This window comes from Aulostomus chinensis, chromosome 9, assembly GCF_037954235.1.
Source record: "Aulostomus chinensis isolate RoL2024-O1b breed Wild chromosome 9, RoL_Achi_v1.0, whole genome shotgun sequence".
NCBI classification, from domain to species: Eukaryota; Metazoa; Chordata; class Actinopteri; order Syngnathiformes; family Aulostomidae; genus Aulostomus; species Aulostomus chinensis.
The window spans coordinates 14,515,417-14,533,534 of record NC_141328.1 but is presented as its reverse complement, the minus strand read 5'-3'; the positions used below and the strand labels follow the sequence as shown (position 1 = coordinate 14,533,534).

The 18,118-nt window shown below is 39.0% G+C and overlaps 1 protein-coding gene across 5 annotated transcripts in view; it reads right to left on the bottom strand.

The window, feature by feature from the left end:
* The window catches only part of arhgef10lb (Rho guanine nucleotide exchange factor (GEF) 10-like b), a 42,889-nt gene that overhangs the window by 14,183 nt on the left and 10,588 nt on the right, over positions 1 to 18,118 (bottom strand). For all 5 annotated transcript variants that reach the window (XM_086213913.1, XM_086213911.1, XM_086213910.1 and 2 more), the window contains 15 exons: positions 17,457 to 17,702; positions 15,627 to 15,654; positions 15,264 to 15,337; positions 14,007 to 14,183; positions 13,731 to 13,864; positions 10,643 to 10,756; positions 10,422 to 10,530; positions 6,909 to 7,012; positions 6,141 to 6,218; positions 5,633 to 5,812; positions 4,451 to 4,567; positions 2,713 to 2,805; positions 1,477 to 1,647; positions 1,225 to 1,370; positions 142 to 308 (listed from right to left, as the gene is read on the bottom strand). In XM_086213913.1, coding sequence (XP_086070039.1) covers positions 142 to 308; positions 1,225 to 1,370; positions 1,477 to 1,647; positions 2,713 to 2,805; positions 4,451 to 4,567; positions 5,633 to 5,812; positions 6,141 to 6,218; positions 6,909 to 7,012; positions 10,422 to 10,530; positions 10,643 to 10,756; positions 13,731 to 13,864; positions 14,007 to 14,183; positions 15,264 to 15,337; positions 15,627 to 15,654; positions 17,457 to 17,526 — 1,762 coding nt within the window. In that variant the 5' untranslated portion in view covers positions 17,527 to 17,702. The remainder of the gene's footprint in view (positions 1 to 141; positions 309 to 1,224; positions 1,371 to 1,476; positions 1,648 to 2,712; positions 2,806 to 4,450; positions 4,568 to 5,632; positions 5,813 to 6,140; positions 6,219 to 6,908; positions 7,013 to 10,421; positions 10,531 to 10,642; positions 10,757 to 13,730; positions 13,865 to 14,006; positions 14,184 to 15,263; positions 15,338 to 15,626; positions 15,655 to 17,456; positions 17,703 to 18,118) is intronic.

Below are 18,118 nucleotides of genomic sequence, written 5' to 3'. Positions count from 1 at the left end.
GTAAATGTTTTTGTTGAAAAAGAATCGTGATCTCATTCTTAATCTCTAATCGATTTATGTTCTAGCATAATTGTGCTGCTCCACAACCAAATTACATGACATGAGTCTGATAGGGATACACATATATAGATTTGTATATACCAGTAGTGCTGGAGGTGGAACTGTGGCGTCTCGCTGGGACTGCACCATCCTTGCTCTGTAGACTGTCCTGCCCCACCTCCACCACCTGAGTCTGCAGCAGAGCAGCGCACCATTTCACTGTGTACTTGGGTCCAAGGGGAACCAGGCTGCTGATGTCAGGAGGACCCCTAGTGGACACAAGTATTATGTCTGTTTAGTCACAGCAATAGTTACATGGCCAAATCCAGTAGTCATATTCTTTCCTTGAAGAAGTAGTATATACACTTCTGTAAAGCTGGGAATCCAACTTTGATATATTTGTACTAATTACTGTCATTCTCATTTTGAGATCAATTTTAATCTGTATCAAAAAAGGATCATAAATATATGGTTTAAGGTATCAGTATCAAACATTTTTGAAGGATACACAGTGCCACATCATGTAAAAACTCTGCTAATGTCAGCAACAGAAGTTGAGATGGTCTTATCACAAGGTTACAGGGACAAACTGTCCACGTGTTACCAACTCATTCATGCTGGACTGCATCAGTTTGGATGTCGGGAATTATGCAAATAAAAGGAATCAATCATTCTGATCAAATGCATTGAAAATAAAGTAATGAGGAGTTGAAAGTACAAATTGTTGTGTGAAACTAGCTGGTGAATCTAAATCAATAAAAGGTCAATTAAAGAATAAATACTTATATACAAACACCAGAATAGTTATGCTGAGTGGCAAAGTAAATGTAGTTTACTGGCTAGCTTTTCACATACAACAAAGGCTGAAAAGGCCATAGCAGTGTTTGAGTCGTAAGTTGATTCCTGGCTTTACGCTGAAGATCATCTCTCAAATCTCTGGGGTCTCTTCAATATTTCAACCAGAGATAACGCGTGGAGAATCTCATATTGCTGTGTTCTTAATGGTTATCTTTACTTTTAGAGTGGGACAATTTATTCCCAATAAGCACTGAAGTAGTACACTTCCAACTATATAGCTAGTACATTGATATCAGTATGTGTGCTACATTAGGGATACTCAAGCTGAAGGGCCCAGTCAAGTAGAATCAAGAGCAGATTTGGGGTCTAGAGTGTTGGCGTACTCACTTCAGGTTGACATTGGCACAGATCAGGACGTCGTTGAGGAGGAAAACCTTCCGTTCCTTTGATTTGACAACTTGACCTTTGTCACCATATACTACTTCAGTAAGCACCTCACAATGGATAAGCTGCCTCTGCTCCGAGTTCAGCAACTGCGAGGATAAAGAGTCCAGTTACTCAGCAGTAAATGAAGTTCTTAACAAATCCAGACACTTGACAATCTCTAACACTCCAACCATTCCATCAAAGAGCTGCGACCTTGTTGAGGTTGCGGTCCCCCACGCTGTGAGTCAGCTGCTGGATCTCAGACTCCTGGTCTGCCAAACGTTTCTGTTCATTGAGCTTCTCAGCCAGCGTCTCTAGCTCGGTGAGGGCCAGCTGTAGGGGGAGCCGGTCAGCGTGGGACTTTGGTGTGTTCTTCAACATGTCCTGAGCAGATAGAGGATAGCAAACTCTTGACTTAAATCTCAAGTCTGCTTCAAACAGACTTTCACTCATGGTCAAACAACATCCACAAGGTTATATAACCCAATCCTCCACCTCCGACTTCCTCTTTTCTGTCCAAGCCAAGCAGACAGAAAAAAAGAGAACCATTTGAGTTACTTCTAGTCTGTTTCAATTCCATAATATGATTCATTTCATTGATATATTATATATTATTTAAAAGTTAAATATTTTTTTAAACTTTTGTTTGAGCCTGATGCTAAAAGATTTTCAGATTGTAGATGTATTAATGATTTAAATCTAATAAACTAATTTTCATTATTGCTTGTTTTATTCTTTTCAAACCTGTAAGATTTCCATTTGTAAAGAAACAATCATCCATAGTGATGCATTGTGACATATTTTGGTTCACTTCCATTTCTGTTGAAAGCAAAAGAACTATAGCTAAATGTTCAGTGAGACGTTTCCAGGTTTTTTTTTCGTATTTCTTTAACAAATAGAGACGTGTTTTTTAATAACTTTCCAATTAGCTTAAAAGGACATACTGTATAACATGAAACATTATTTAAACTTGAAAGCACTATTACAGAAAAGTGCAGCTAAAACCATATCCTGTTATTGGCCAAGAACACTTCACAGTCTGTGATATAGAGTTGTTTGTCTTTGTTGTTCATTTTCTATTTTGGTTTGTTTTCCTTGGGCTGGGCTTCACAAGAGGCACCCTATAAATCTAAATTAGTTTTATCATCGATATTATTATATAGATCGCTTCCACAAGTTAGCTTCTTCCCTGGAATATTATTTCGCTTTCCAAAAAAGGATAAAAAAAACGGTACCTACCAAAATACCAATCCTAAAAAATACCAATAAATTATTATGATATCCTGGATTCACAACTTTATTTGGATCACTCCACTCACACCAATGGGTTCTTCCTCTGCCTAATCATCCCACCAAGATTAAAAAAAAATGCTCTTCATTTACTTTGATACCATCTACAAAACAAGCTCTTCATGAGGATGACATGCTGACTGTGGGTTAGTTACTAACCTGCAGCAGTAGGATGAACTGAGGGAAGCGCTGGATGGGTTTCACCATCAGACCATACAAAGTGATCCTGTCTGGACTTGATGCCTGCTTCTTCTGAGAGTCACATAAGAGGAGGGGAGGGCTCAGTCAGGTTTCTTGGCACTAAATATGTGTCTATGGGCTGTGTTCAAACATGAATGTGTACTCTAAAGTGAATCAAAGAAAGTTGGAAAGGATTAGAGCAGGGGTATCCTATTAAAATTCTGCATGTTAGCCAGCAGTCAAGATGTGCATTATGATTCAGTGGCATTTTTAGCCAATGTAAGTAGACTTGAAGAGAGTTGTATCAGTGTCTGTTTGGTCAACAATGAGCTTTCAGATCAAATGAAGTAGCCTACATTTCAATAATAATTCAGCAGTATTTGTTGTCTGTTTTTTCCACATTAACCTTTAACATATTGTCCAGCAGGGGGCCACATAGGTCTTAAAGTGCATTCAATAATATCTCAACAATTATCAGTCATTTCTACATTAACATTAACATTAAACATGTGACAATATCCTTTCCTGTTTCAAGTAAGCATTTTGCTATTCAGCTTCACATAACAGTACAAAATAAAAACCTGAGAGCTTGATGAAAGACCTATGTTGCTTTAAAATGAAATGCTGAACTATTTTTGACAAGTGCCACCATCCCGGAGCGTATCAGGCACACGGACGTAGTGCTGTGTGGAGGCACAATAAACATATACGGCTCCGTCCACTTGTCTTTAAATGTTCAGTTCTCACTGTCTACCATTGTCCTCTTCAAGCACGCCTTCCTTCTCTTGAGCCACGAACTGAATGAATTTTCTTTCCTTCCCCCTCTCAACAAACGCAAGCTTTTTCCTTCTGTCAATCGCAGTGTTAAGTTTGCAGTGCGAGCGCGCACCAGTCCCACAGAGCTCGCAGCTTTGAGAGCTCGTGCTGCATAGCGCAGGCGTCAGCTAACCTTACTGGTATTATAATATAGAAACAAAAACATAGCCTACCATAAATGTATAGTTTATTTAATGTGTTTAACGTTTTTAGAAACATAAGCTGTTAAAATCGCTTGGTCATAACTTTTTATTCATTATTATTATTATTAGCATTTTTTACAATTCTGGTTCTGGTTCCGGAGGTGACGTCCGTTGGGTCTGGATCCGGACCGCGATCCGCCTATTGGCGACCACTGGATTAGACGATGCTATATGACTGCTGTTGAAGGTTAAAAGACTAGGAATGGAAACTACATTAAAATGTGGAATCACTTGTTGCACGTAGAAAAAGGCAGATTATTTGTTTGTCTATTTTATTTCTTAAAGTGGCAAAAAAAGTGCTTGGCTATAGTGTTGCTGACGACACAGGTGTAAGCACAAAGCCATACACAGCCAGAATAAAAGGAGTGATCCAAATGATGAAAGGTTACTCCAGTATTCTAAACCAGGGCCCTTGATTATATTGTACTGAAATGGTAACAATACTGAGTAGCATGCTTAAATTAGCAGCTGAGTAAACTGGCATTTGTTGGCCATTAACCGCCCCCCTGCTGGTGATATCATATCATCATACCTCGTGTATGACCGTTTTTTTGTTTTTTTTTCTCTTGGGTGTGGGCTGAGGATTAACATACTGGAATTATTCTTTGAAATCAAGGTGTGTCAGTTCTGTCAGACGACTGGGAACCTCAATGGTGTGTCAGAACATTCAAGCGAACATGAAGTGTTAAACCAAAAACCTTAAGAAAATCCAGGAAAGCAGGTTTGGATATGCAGGCCTTCTTGATCAGCGCCATGGCGTTAGTGAAGTTGTTGATGTAGTCACTGTACACATTCAGCACCATGGACTTGGAGAACTGTGGAGCAAAGAGGTTTTACGGGATCACATTTAACAAAACCTCTGCATGAGCACACTGAAAGACTGTTGCGTTGAAGTAACACAGAGGTGACCTGTCGATGGGTCAGTTAGGACAGATCCATATGTGTGCGTCCTAAAGTCTTGTGAAGATCCAAAAATGTCCAAAAACAAAACAAATTAATCAGGTAGGATTTGCAGGAAAAGTACGGAGGTCATGGAGGACAGGATGAGCAAAAAAGGAAGCTAAAGACTAGTTTTCTGAGATTTGTTAGTGACTTTTTCCTGATTCATATTTTTCTACCATAAATTAACATGAGTTCATAGGTTTGGTTTGCTCTTTCAAACATGACACAACTAGAGGTGCTTTGACCTACTAGAGCTTTGCCCAAAATTGCTTTTTCCATTCCAAATATTTCCAAGCAAAAGTTTTGCAAGAAAGACAAACACTTTTGGAGGAGAATGCAAAAGTTTCTTGGAAAGATGCAACAATATGAGTATCTCAATTTCCAAGGGGAACACAAACTATTTGCTGGACAACAATAAAGATTTATCAGTTTGTATTTTAGAAGGCAAAGTAATATTTTGAAGACATACAAGTTTGTTTGTTTTTTTAAAAAGATTAGACTTTCTAGGGACGCTGAAACAGTTCCTTGCATTGTTGCAAGTGAGAATACGAACATCCTTGGGCTTTCTGTGAGGGTACATTGGAAAGACCTGTGTATCACAATAAATTGCAGTAAATTATCAACTGCTGATCCAGTTCAAAATCTAACATCATCTCATCTTGTTTTATTACTGTAAACTATGTATCCGATGAACAGGTATTGTGTGGGTGTACAACACTTTATATTATTCTTCATAGCACAGAAACAAAGCCAGAAACATTGTGTGTCTACTTGCAGAAACAAATCCAAATACAAGGTTGTCCTGAATATTATTACTCAGTCCATGGGTTGAGCTCAAATGTTCATGAATCTGAAAATCGCCCAGATGTGATCATGGTGTCATCAGGTATTAAGTGTGTTTGCCATTTAGGAGGGAATGACAGTTGTGTTTGACTGACCGAGGCAACAAAAAGGTCTCCAATCTTCTCACTGTTGTCCCACTCAGCAACGCGGGATGCCAAGGCGATCTGGAACATGGAGTGGCATTGATGGATTTCCTGCAGACGGTAAAATATCTGCCGCACCTTTTTTGGGTTTAGGATGCAGTTCTGTGAGTCCAGCAAAGGTTTTTGGTACTCCTGACAGACAGAAACATGTTGTTATCACAGCACCATTTTTGCGATTACTGCTCAAGTGCACTTGCTACAGAGGGTCTCAAACTAACCTCAGACACAGTCCTAACCTGCAACCTCAACGCTATTATCATTATTACCAACTGAAAAATACTTGGTTCAGTGTGAATATATTTAGCATTACTGCAACAAACCTCTTTTTCCACACTAAGAAAAGGAGGTAACAGGTATATTAGTTAAGTTATTACACTGGAAGATCTTTGAAGAAAGTTCTTTCAAACTTTCTGCCCTGATACCTAAACCTTTCCAGACTTCCATGAGACATGCTGCTTACCTGCAGGATCCTCTTGAGTGAGTCCAGGTAACTACTCTCACTCTGCACGATGGAGCTGAGGATGAGGCGCCTTACTACCTGAAGGAAACATTACATTATCAGCTCACATGAAAATACCAGCAGGCCTGGGAATCACAGTTACTTTTATAGCACTGTCTGAATTGCTTCAGTACTACTCTTCAAAGATGAAGCATCCAAGTTTTGTTTCATTTGTACTGTTAAGTGGAAAACAAAAGAGTTGAATCAGACAAATGAAGTGAAACTACATTTTGGTAAATTGTGTCGTAATAGTTCCATGTGATTAATCTATTTTGAGTATATGAAAATACTAAGCTGCAAAAAAACTGAAACCAAACATTTGTAATAAGTAAAGACATTCTCATTTTGTAAAATTAAATTTAATGAGTAATCGAAAAGAAGCATCAATCCAGGAAGTGATTTCAAAGTCACGGTATTGGGTAAACTAAACATAAAATACAGTGTTCTGTTTTTTATGCATTTACACTTTCAGCAACTGTTTCACATTTAAAGATTTAAAAAAGAATTAGACAAGGAGGCTTTTAATTTCGAATATCTGCTGCATGTGTGGCATCAAATAAAGCCTAACAGTAAAGTCACTGGACTCTATAGGATAATGTGGGATAAATGTAGTTGCCAGTATAGCTAGAATGACTCAGAGCATGAAACTCTATAAATTGTGATCTTGAATTACATATCCATTATTATTTCTACACAGAAGAGTTGGGTATATAAACTTTTCACACACACCTGCTGGCTGCTAAGCCCCTCTGGCATGGGGCCTAATTGTGGTGGAGGGTGCTTCAGCTCACACACAGATACTTCCATGTACCCTGCATCCTCCTTCCCATCAGCTGGAAAAAGAATACAAAAGCACAGTGGCAATTTTAGCCCATTTTTGAGGGGACTTCAGCCCCCCCCCCCCCCCCCCCCCCAAACACACACACACAAAAAATAAAGAGAACAAAAATACCTTTCCAACGATACCAATACTGTGTCTCAATTCCAAATAGAAATGGAGCAAAACAGCCCTGGCAAGCAGATCAAATGCATGCATGCATTCTCAACACACTCATTGGCTCTTGCATGGCACGACAGAGTCAAATTAAAACGGCTCTTTGATGTGTCTTTGAGGTGTGCGCATGTCCTCTATGCCTGCATCTCTCGCACTCAATCTATCCATCTGCGACCACAACAGTCAATGGGAATTTGTGGCTCGGTTCCCCAATCTTCCCTCCCCAACTGACAAGTGTGTGCTGCTTCGTCCGAGAAGGAGAGTAAACAAGAGACTGGCAAATTGTGTAGTAAAAGTTACTGATGATGATTCTCTATATGTCCACATATTAGTGATTGTGTTTGACATACCTAGTCTTAATACTACGCAAATATCAACAATTTGATGTTGAATAATACTTGCCAAGTAATTATATAGCTAGCTAAAGCAGTTACCTTTGGTAACTAACTGTGTTGGCTAATGTCAGCTAGCTACATGGACTCCGTTCACGGCGACACATTGGTAACGTTAGTTATACTGGCGACTGGTGTCACGAGTGCCTGTTGAATAGCCTTTGAGCGCCAATAGAGGGCGCTGTTGACCAGTGTCTGGCAGAGGCGCGTTCAGAGAAGAGTCCGGCCAACTCGGGGTTCTAACTTTCAGAGCAATTCTGTCATGGGATTGGAACATGGTAACCATGTTCGCTATCATTAACCAATATTTATCCAATGATACACATAGCAAAGCAAATATCAGAGATCAATTTTCAACTTTAACAAATTATCAACAGTCAACTTCCACAAATAATAAAAAATGCCAAAATGCACAGCAAGAAGGGGGCATAAACAAATGCATTGTTTTCCCCATGACAAAAAAACTGAGGAGGGTATTGGAGCTGAAAGTTGGGGGAAAACTCTGGACACAAACTGATTTCTCCCTGTTATGAGAGGTAAATATCAATTTCTCTCCTTGACTTTTGTGAAGAATTTACCTCGGAAAAATAGAGTCATATCATCATTATTCATATCATGCTCTCAAATACTCCCAACACCGCTTTAGAAATGAATGGTGAATTAAGTTTACCAAGACTTAGGATAGCCTTAAGCTAGCCTTATGCTAGCAAGCTAGTTATCATCTATTTGATAGAACTGAGTGGTTTTCTTGGGAGGATTAGCCTACATAGATATTTTTTTTAATTGGAATCACATATTGTCTTGGGAAGGGTTTATGCGAGTTAATAATGATAATATTAATGATAGCACTAACACTATGAATAAGATTAGGTTAATTTTAACTACATCTGAGTCATAATATTTTTTTTTAAGTACTTTCAACCCTTCTTCTGCCATGGATGAACACGAGAGACTAAGGAGCAGTGAAACAGCTTCATGATTAATTGAGTGATTGGGCTACAATGCATTTTACAGTCTCATTTGAGATATTTAAGGTAAGTACACATGTTTTTTTTAAAGTGAGGGCCTTTTACACAATGGCAGATGTTGACAATGTCATTTAGCGATTTATATCACCATAGCGTATCTGCCTCATAAATTTATGTTGTATAATCTTCTGGCATTGGTAGCAAACATGGCGACCATGATTTGAGTTGGCCGAACTCTCTCTGTGTACGGCTCTGGTGTTTGGTAGAGCTTTCTCACTTGTTTTCTCCAGCTTGTTCACTCATGTCTACAAGTGAGTAAAGAATATGGCTTGCATTGTGTTCAGTGATGCAAGCATAAATTAAAGTTGCAAGCAGCGTTGGTACGGGCCTTCGCGGGAGTCGGGGAGTGGTTCACCACAGTGTCAAAAGTCATGTCTTAAAGTTTGAATGTGATAGCATTAACCATGGACTGCATTTTTTGATACCTAGGTGGTGCTGTGGAGCACAATTTGGCACTTTGATAAAATGTTGAAATTAACCCCCAAAATTTTCACGAGACTTGATATGTGTGCCAAATTTGGCGGGTTTTTGAGCATCTTCAGAGGGTCAAATTGAGGTTTAAAGTGGCGGTGGAAGAAAAAAGAATAAGACAGAAATGTTACAGTAACAATTAGGTCTTTGCCCAAAAGCTTCAGAGCTCAAGCCTTAACAAGTCTTTGTGGTTTAACATTAAAGAAGGTTTTCTCAAATGTATGTCAGTCTTTCTAGTTATAATTAAGTACAGTAGTTGATATGGGCTTTTATACACTGCTGTGTGTTTGATTTGTTATGGCTAATAATAATGACATGTATGATGTGGAGATAGTGAGTATTTACGTTAGGATGCTCTTTCTGGACTTCAGCTCAGCATTCAATCACATCATCCCAGAAATCCCGGTCCAGAAGCTTTCACACGTGGGTCTCTCTTTTTTTAATTTATTTATTTTATTTAATTCTCTTTTTTTTCAGATTTGTTTTTTTCACTTGACTCTTTGATATTTAGCTGGAATTGTGTATCTGTGTGTGTGTGTGTGTGTGTGTGTGTGTATGTATATATATATATATATATATATATATATATCTGTCTCTCTCTCTCTCTCTATATATATATATATAATATATATAGATAGATAGATAGATAGATAGATAGATAGATAGATAGATAGATAGATAGATATGATAGATATAGATATAGATATAGATATAGAGAGAGAGAGAGACAGATAGATAGATACATATAGATATAGATACACATAGGTTCTCTTATTTAAAAAAATGAAATTAAAGTCGCATATCGATTGTTACACACAGTGGGTTCTTTGGAATGCCTTCAACTTTGTGTTAAGACATTTGATGTTGGAGGATGGCATCATCACACTACTCCTCCTGCCATTATAGACCCACTAAATGCAAACCAGACTCACCTACTTATAGACCATAACTGCAGGATTTCTGACATTTGCAGAGCTCAGGCCAGGTCAGGCTCTGAGCAATAAGAATGCAGAGCAGAGACAATCATACTAAAGAAGTCTTCACAGTAAACCAAGTATGTGTGTGTGCGCTCTAAGATTTTTGGGTGAAACAGCTTGTAGATATTTATACAAATTCCAAAGCATAATAGGTATGATGGTACCTCTTGATATTTCAAACTGTGCATGAATATTAGTGTAAGATCACTTACCCACAAACGGTGGGTAAGAAAGGTGGGTTTTCAATTTCAGTTTGTGTATGAAAAAAGTCAGCCTCCAGTTTGTAGTGGAGGGACATAAAAGACTGGAACAGTTCCGTAAACTTGGACCCATGACCAAAATGTAAGCTGCAGAGGTAAATCCTGTTACAGATGATGTACCTGTGGAGTCTTTCCTCTGCAGGAAGGACACTTTGCGAATCATGGCTAACTTTGTCTTCTCTAAACCATCCTTCGTGCCATTCCTTGCTGCTTTCATTAACTGCTGCACCTGAAAAACACAGAGGACCTATGTCCTGTTTATTGCAAATAAATCCAACTTTTTAAATGACTATTCAAGAAACGTTTGTATCACTAGCTGGTAAAGTCAGAGTGAGTCCTACCTTATTGTCACAGCTCTGTCTGAGCTGAGCTACATGGGGCGCACTGAGACGCACCGCCAGTTCCTGCCGGGTGACAGCACAACGCTCCTTCAACCTCAGCACATCTACAGGCAGCTGGAAGTCAAGAGAAAAATAAGACAGTAAAATTTTTATTATGGTTTTTAAATGAGCCATAATTGTGCTTTATTTTCATAGCTCATCAGTTTAAACAGTGTTGTCTCTGATGCCACAGACACGAGAGTACAAAGTCGAATGGGTCAAGAAACACGAGTGGTCATATGATCGAATGATGGGAAGCAGGTTTGGAAAAAGATGATTCTCCTAACTTTCATTCATCTCAGCTAATAGGCTATAATGGAACATGCTATAGTTGTGTGCTCACATTATTAATGACATTTCGTATTGTGACATAAACGTTAGTCTGCTGTCACCATGTTCCACCAAAGCAGGAAGTCAAAGACATAATCCAATCCAGATTTTTCATATACTGAACTCCATGGGTACTGGGTCAAGAGCCCACTCTTAAATACCAATACATGAATCAGAATCCACAGCAAATTCTACACATTTATTAATAGTATTGCCATTAATACTTTAAACTGATAACATCACTAGTTCTTTCTACATTTTAAGTCTCAAGGCTAATGTTATATTAAAAACATGGAGAAAGGGAATGCACAGGGACCACACCGAAACAGCAACCACTCAAGCTACAGAGATCCAAGAGCAAGCTAGTTGAGACCAGTGACACATTAAAATTGATAGGTTAATTAATGTAAGTAACTCAATACACCATCATACATTAAGTTTCTAAATCAAAAGCCGAGTGTGTTGTGATGAACGTTGAACAAGTTTATAACTCCTGCATGAAGTTATATTTGGCGGCTGTGGGGAGCCTATTCTGCTCTATCGACGGTTTTACTTTCTTTTGCCTCTTTGTATGGATTACACAACAGGGAATTATTGTTTTTTCTGGTTAAGCTAACCAGCATCACATGTGTAACGACAAGTTATAGTACCTGCATAAACCCCAAAATACTGATAAAATAGCAAATGAGTACTCAACCCATCACTGATGACAGGAATGATCTCATACTTCATGCTGGAGCTAACAAAGTTGAGCTACGTACATTATTAGTTGAGAACATATCATGAGGCCTGTGCGTGTAATATCTTCATTTATAATTATCTGTATATGTACCAAATATATAAAAATATCATTGTTCAACAAATGGAATGGTACTAGTACAATATAACTTTGTGAAGTAGCATGAACTGAAGGTATAAAATCGTATAGAATTAAAGACACTCAGGTATAAGTACCTCAAAATTGCACCAAGTCGAGCGAATGTACATAATTACTTTTCACCAAAACAATAACAATCATCATCATCATCGTCATCGTCATCGTCATCATTCTGTGCCTGGCTGACTACAAATCTCTCAAAGCTTCAGAGTTTAATGGTAGTTTAAAATTCATAAGCCACACTAGAACTTCGCTCACGTAATCATTTCAAATCATGATTTTGTTAGGTAACACAACAAAAACTCAACAAGACTAAGAACCTGCTGACCTGACTAAAGCACCTACCTCGTGCATCAGTGCATCACCGTTCAAAGCTGCTCTCCTTCTAACCTTTAAATTAGCATACAGCTCTCCCAAAGCAGAAACTAAATCACCAGAGTGGAAAAGCAGCTGCAAATCGTGCTGAATTTGCTCCGTTTTGTCACTAAAATCATTAAACGTGAGCTGAGAGGGAAAGTCCAAACAAAGGCGTTGGTAACACACACACTGACAGAAACAGAAGTGCTGACAGTTACAGACTGCCAGAAATAATGCACTTCCTCTTTTCATCAAATAAGCCCACACTCAACATTTAGTGACACTTCATATCTTTTCCAGTTACTCCTCAGTAAAAGGGATTTCTGGGGGAGGAACAAGGTTAACACTCACTGGTTCTTTTTTTACTCAAAATCGAAAAACTTGAAATTCAAGAGTGGCGCAGTCTCCACAGAGGTTCCTGCTGCAATAATCAATACATTATTAATGAAGATCTTATCAAGTGGTTCACAAATATGTAGCTGTTTGAGGTACCTCATGGTGACAACTTAGTTCTGCTGAGGCTCAAACGCTAACATGGGCACCTGGAGTTGGAGCAGTTGTGGGATGCCATAGAGGAGGATTCAAAGATTGAGAGATCTTCTCAGTCAAGTTGTAGTAGGAAAACCTTAGAAAATCCTAAACAAAACCAATATGCCTTCCACACACCTATCCATGTTCTTATTCCCATCTCCATTCCTATCCTTATTCAAATTCTTCACCTTATCCATACCCAAATTTTTACCCTTTCAAATGTTTTATCCTTACCCTATCCAAATCCACATCTTTATCTATATTCAATATTCTACTGTTAGTTGCATCAATCAGTCTCGTCATTTTAGGAATAATATGTTCTGGGAAAAAGATAGTAAATCTAAACTATTTTGTCCAGATACCAAAAATGTTTGTTTCTATAGAATTCCTCACACCTGAGTCAGACCTGAGTCAGAATGTGATTCTTTCAGTTCATTGGTTGATTAAGGTTCCAACCCTCAGCCATGACTGCAAGCTTTGGGTCAAGGAATAACAGACAAAGTTCAACTTGATAGTTAGCTTAATGTTGGGCTTTTGCTTTGACCTTTAAGGCATGTGATGCTCCAGATCGCTGGAGTGAGTTTGGTAGAGGGTTGTGTCCTTCTGTGCTCCACCCAACCTTGTCACTGGCTTTAGGTTGAGTGGAGCAGGAGGTCATTGGTAACATTATGAGACATGCTCTGCCCTCTCTTCTCTCACCAGAACCCAGAGATGGTTGCAGTTTCCCCAAGTTATCTTAAGTTTCACCAGCACGACTTTGAAATGAGGCACTGAAAGTGAAAGGCACTGAAAGAGCCTCTATCATGAAACTCCAACTCCAACTCCAACTCCATCCTGCATCAGTATTTCAGCACAGTTGCTGTTGATATGATTCACTAAACAAATACATGCTATTCCAAGCAACAGAAAGTACGCAAACAAAATGTTCACAATATTCAGGTACAAAAGCTTTACCTTGTTGCTGCTGTGGGCCGGAGGAACAATCTCGCCATCAGACAGTTCATCGTAACTCTCAAACTCACTGGAGCTCCAGCCGTTGGAACTACGATGATCAGGTCGCTGGATGTCCTCATAGATGTCATCCACATCTGGACAGAAGAGGCCATAGGATGAATAAAGCCAATAATATGATAGGGCAAATGGGTCTGGTACATCTGGTTTAGTCTACAAGTGTGTAATATACCATAAAAATTAGAGTAATGCATGATTAAAATATGTTCGCAGACCAACCTTCCACAGGGAGCTGGGGGTTCTCAGCAGGCACATCATCATAGATGACCTCTGCGTCTCTGTCTACACTGTCTCCAGCAGACACTTCGTCCTGAGCATTGCTCTGCTGTGGTTCACAGCCATTTGCTGCACTGCTGAACCCATCCTGACTTGCCTCTGGCATTAAAGGAGATTTCCCTACACAACAAAGAAACCAACAATTTAATTTGTTTTTCAGTTATCAGCGACAACAAAAAGAGTCTGTCTGAGACTACAAACCTCTGTCAGACGAAGCGGCTAGTTTCTGAGCTTGGAGGCATTGAATGCTGCTTTATCTGTTCTAATGCCCATAAAAATGAGCACTAACCACAGAATGTTTTTAATACAGACAGGAGATGAACACACTTAATTCTACTCACATAAAGGTCTGGCCAGTGCTCTGCTCTAAATAGGAGCAAATCTATAGAGGAAATATCAGAGAAAGAATTCAAAGTAGCTGCAGCACAACAATATCTGGGAAGAAACTTCATTTGAAAGTTAGTGTCAAACTTAAGACTTAAGTCTATATTACAGCTCCTTGCCAGATATCCGTGCTCAAGGTACTTCACACTCTTTCTCTGCAGTTTCTTGTCCTCATGTTTTGGATAGATGAGTCTATTAACGATGAAGTACTGGTGACAGCGAGGAAGATGGAATTCAAAGAAAAATGCACCAAAGACAGTCTCTAGAGTCCCACAAACTGTCTTTCATTCCTCTTTCATCATTTCCATATGAAATATAAATTAGGCTCAACAAACTAAAGAACAAATTCTGCCTCCATTTTTTTGGGATACCATCTAACATGTCATATTGTGCCTGAGGATGAGTATTGGAGCAGGTCTTTGTAAAGTTTACATGCTGTATGAAGTGCTTTTTCTCAAGACGGCCACACTCACTTGTTCTTTGCTGGTAACAACTGAAAAAAGCACCTGCCACCAACATGGGCCCTTAAAAATACACCAGTTACATGGGAAGAGGGCAGCTAACACGGACTAATGCTTTCAAGATGTGTCGAAGCTCACTACAAAACAGCTACAACACAAAAGCTACAACGATGCAGCAAGTTTTTATACCTCTGTTCAATCTCAACGTCAGCTCTGATACCACACTAAACCACTCCTTGGTTCGGTGTGAAGTCTGGGCTGTCCCGAGTGCAAACAAACAAACATACACATTTACATTCACAATTGTGGGCACATTAGGAGCATCTTCCTAGAGATTCTCCTCTTTTTTTCTTACCTTCATTTGTACTGCTGGCTCTACAGACACTCTCCATCTCTCCGGTCATTCCAAGGTCAGAGGAGGTGGAACTCCTACAACAAGCATTTGAGTCTAAACAGTAGATATTCTCCTAAAGCCTCAAATTTTAATAACGCCTATCTCATTGATCTTTGAAGTGACTTCTTGCTCATTTTGTCAACATGACATCAATGTGAAGGTTAAGTCTGACAGATATGGGCTTATGGTTATTCAAGCAGGGCTGAATCAAGGGCAGTTGGACTCAGTTCTGGATACTTTCAGACAAATCTCCTCAATAGTACTGCTGCCTTTAATTCAAGCCTCCCTTGATTACAAGCTTTTATTTATTTCATTATAACTTACCCCTCTGGTGACTCCCTGACCTCCATACCTATCAAAAAGAAGAAGAAAGATTTTATAATTAAAGTACAGTTATTCAGACTGTGTACACATGACAGTCTTCGAGCAATTTCCCACATTTTATACAGCATAATTAACAGTGGCAATTTTAGCCCCTTTTTGGGTGGCATTAAGCCCCCCACAATAACTCTGACCCCCCCCCCCCAAAAAAAAGAAAGAGGACAAAATGCTAGTGAGCAAGTTATCTTGACTAAATTCTTACATTATTTTATAAACTATTATTAAATATATATTACTAATGATAACACTAACAAGAAGTAACTGTATGACTAAGATTAGGTTAATTTTAACTACATCTGAGCCACTGTAAATTTTTAAGTAATTTCAAACTTTTTTTGACAATGGATGAACACGAGAGACAAGTAAGTAAGGAGAAGTTAAACAGCTTTGTGATGAATTGAGTGATTGTGCTACAATGCATTTTACAGTCTCATTTAAGATATTTAAGGTAAGTACACATGGGTTTTTTTGTAAGTGAGGTCCTTTTACATAATGACAGATGTTGACAATGTCATTCATAGGCTTATTAATGGTGAAGATAAGCGATTATGAGCCCTCCAATTTCGTTGTATGCTATACAATGACAATGAACGCTTTCGATCTTTTGATCTTTAATCTGTAGTCTACCTCACATTAAAAAAACTGCACAAACTTCACTTAGTCCAGTGATCGGCCCAAAAAGTTGATCAGTGAACCCCTATTCAATTGTTATTCTAGCCACTCAAAGTGTACTAGATTGATGCATTTTAAAGTACAAAGCTCAAAATTTTCTAACGGGGTTCCCAAGCTCCCCAGAACCCCCCAAAAGTTCCGATCCTAGAATCGCCCCTGATGATAATAATAATAATAATAAATTTGACTTAAATGTCACTTAAACTTTAAAAGGTAACACAAGAAAAAGCAAATAAGAGTCAAACAGGCCGTGTTGAAGAGCAGTGTTTGAATGGAATCAAAATGGAAAAATCGCACCTGCAGTCTGATACACTCATTTAAACTGTATTTACTTAAGAGTAAATCAACATTTCTATCATCTTCCTGAAAAAGTTCATGAAGATCCATTTATGAGATGGTGCAGAAAGAGTGCACACTATTTTTGCATTCTGATGTTCTGCCTGGCAGCACGGTGGTGCAGTGGTTAGCACTGCCGCCTCACAGTAAGAAGGTTCCGGGTACAAGCCGTGGCTCGCACACGGAATCTTTCTGTGTGGAGTTATCGCTCTGCCTGCCTGGGTTTTCTCTGGGTACTCCAGCCCCCCACCCCACCCCACAACCCTTAACACAATAAGTGGTAGAAAATGGCTGGATGGATGCTCTGCACCAGTCAAATTACACCTGATACACGACTTATGAGGTTATTTCTTTAAAGGAACTGTGCGTAACACGGTCTTCTACTCCAAACCAATCATATCACTGAGTATTTACCACATGATACACAGTTTTACAACAATCATGTTGCACTCAGACCAAACCCAAAGTCCACTTTTCACATACATGAATTACATACAAAGTTAATGTTAAGACTTGAATAGATGTAAAATATGAATTTATTATCTTATTAACCCAAAGTGCAGACAAACTGTAACACTACACGTCATAAAACATTTTCATTTCATTGCTTGTTAACAGTAAAAAAGAAACACAGAATTACATTTACAAATAAGAATTACAGTGAAATTTAATACGAATTAAACATTAATTTAAAAAAAGTGTTATCAATGCCATCTTACATCTATGAGTCCGGCTGGAAGTGAAGCCACCCATAGCTTAGCTCACCTGAACAGTGCTGGTGGTACAGTGAAGAGGTGTTTGGCTCATTCTGCCCTCTACTGGTGGTTCCATTCATAGCCTGGTTATATGGCTGTTGCACTGAGTTTGTCTTTGTGGGCCCATCGTTCTTCTTTAGACACCCAGAACTAATCTCTGAAGCTTGAACTTCATTGCTGTCAAACTCAAATGGCTCCCCCTGCTCATCCTCATCCTCATCTTCCTCTATGTTTGAAACTCCGTAAGATTTAGACACTGAGAAAAGAAAGGGAAAGTGATTAATTTATGAAATACAACTATGGTTTCAAGAAGTGGCGTGGCTTGGAGGTAGCGTGATCATCTAACAACTGAAGGGTCGCTGGTTTGGTTCACTTCCCCCCATGACCGTGTCGAAGTATCCTTGAACGAGATACTGAGCCCCTAATTGCTCCTTGATGGCCTTGCGACATACTGGCAAGTGTACCCCCCCTCTCGCCCAATGTTAGCTGGGATAGGCTCCAGCCCCCCATCCCACCCCATCCCCCACCCCTGAGCCTTAACAGATAAGCAGTATAGAAAATGGATGGATGGATGGAACTATGGTTTCACTGACTGCAAGTAAGAACATGTTTTTTTGTTTGTTTTTAATTTTGGCCTGGCTTCTTTACTCATTATCTTCAAATGTATGATTC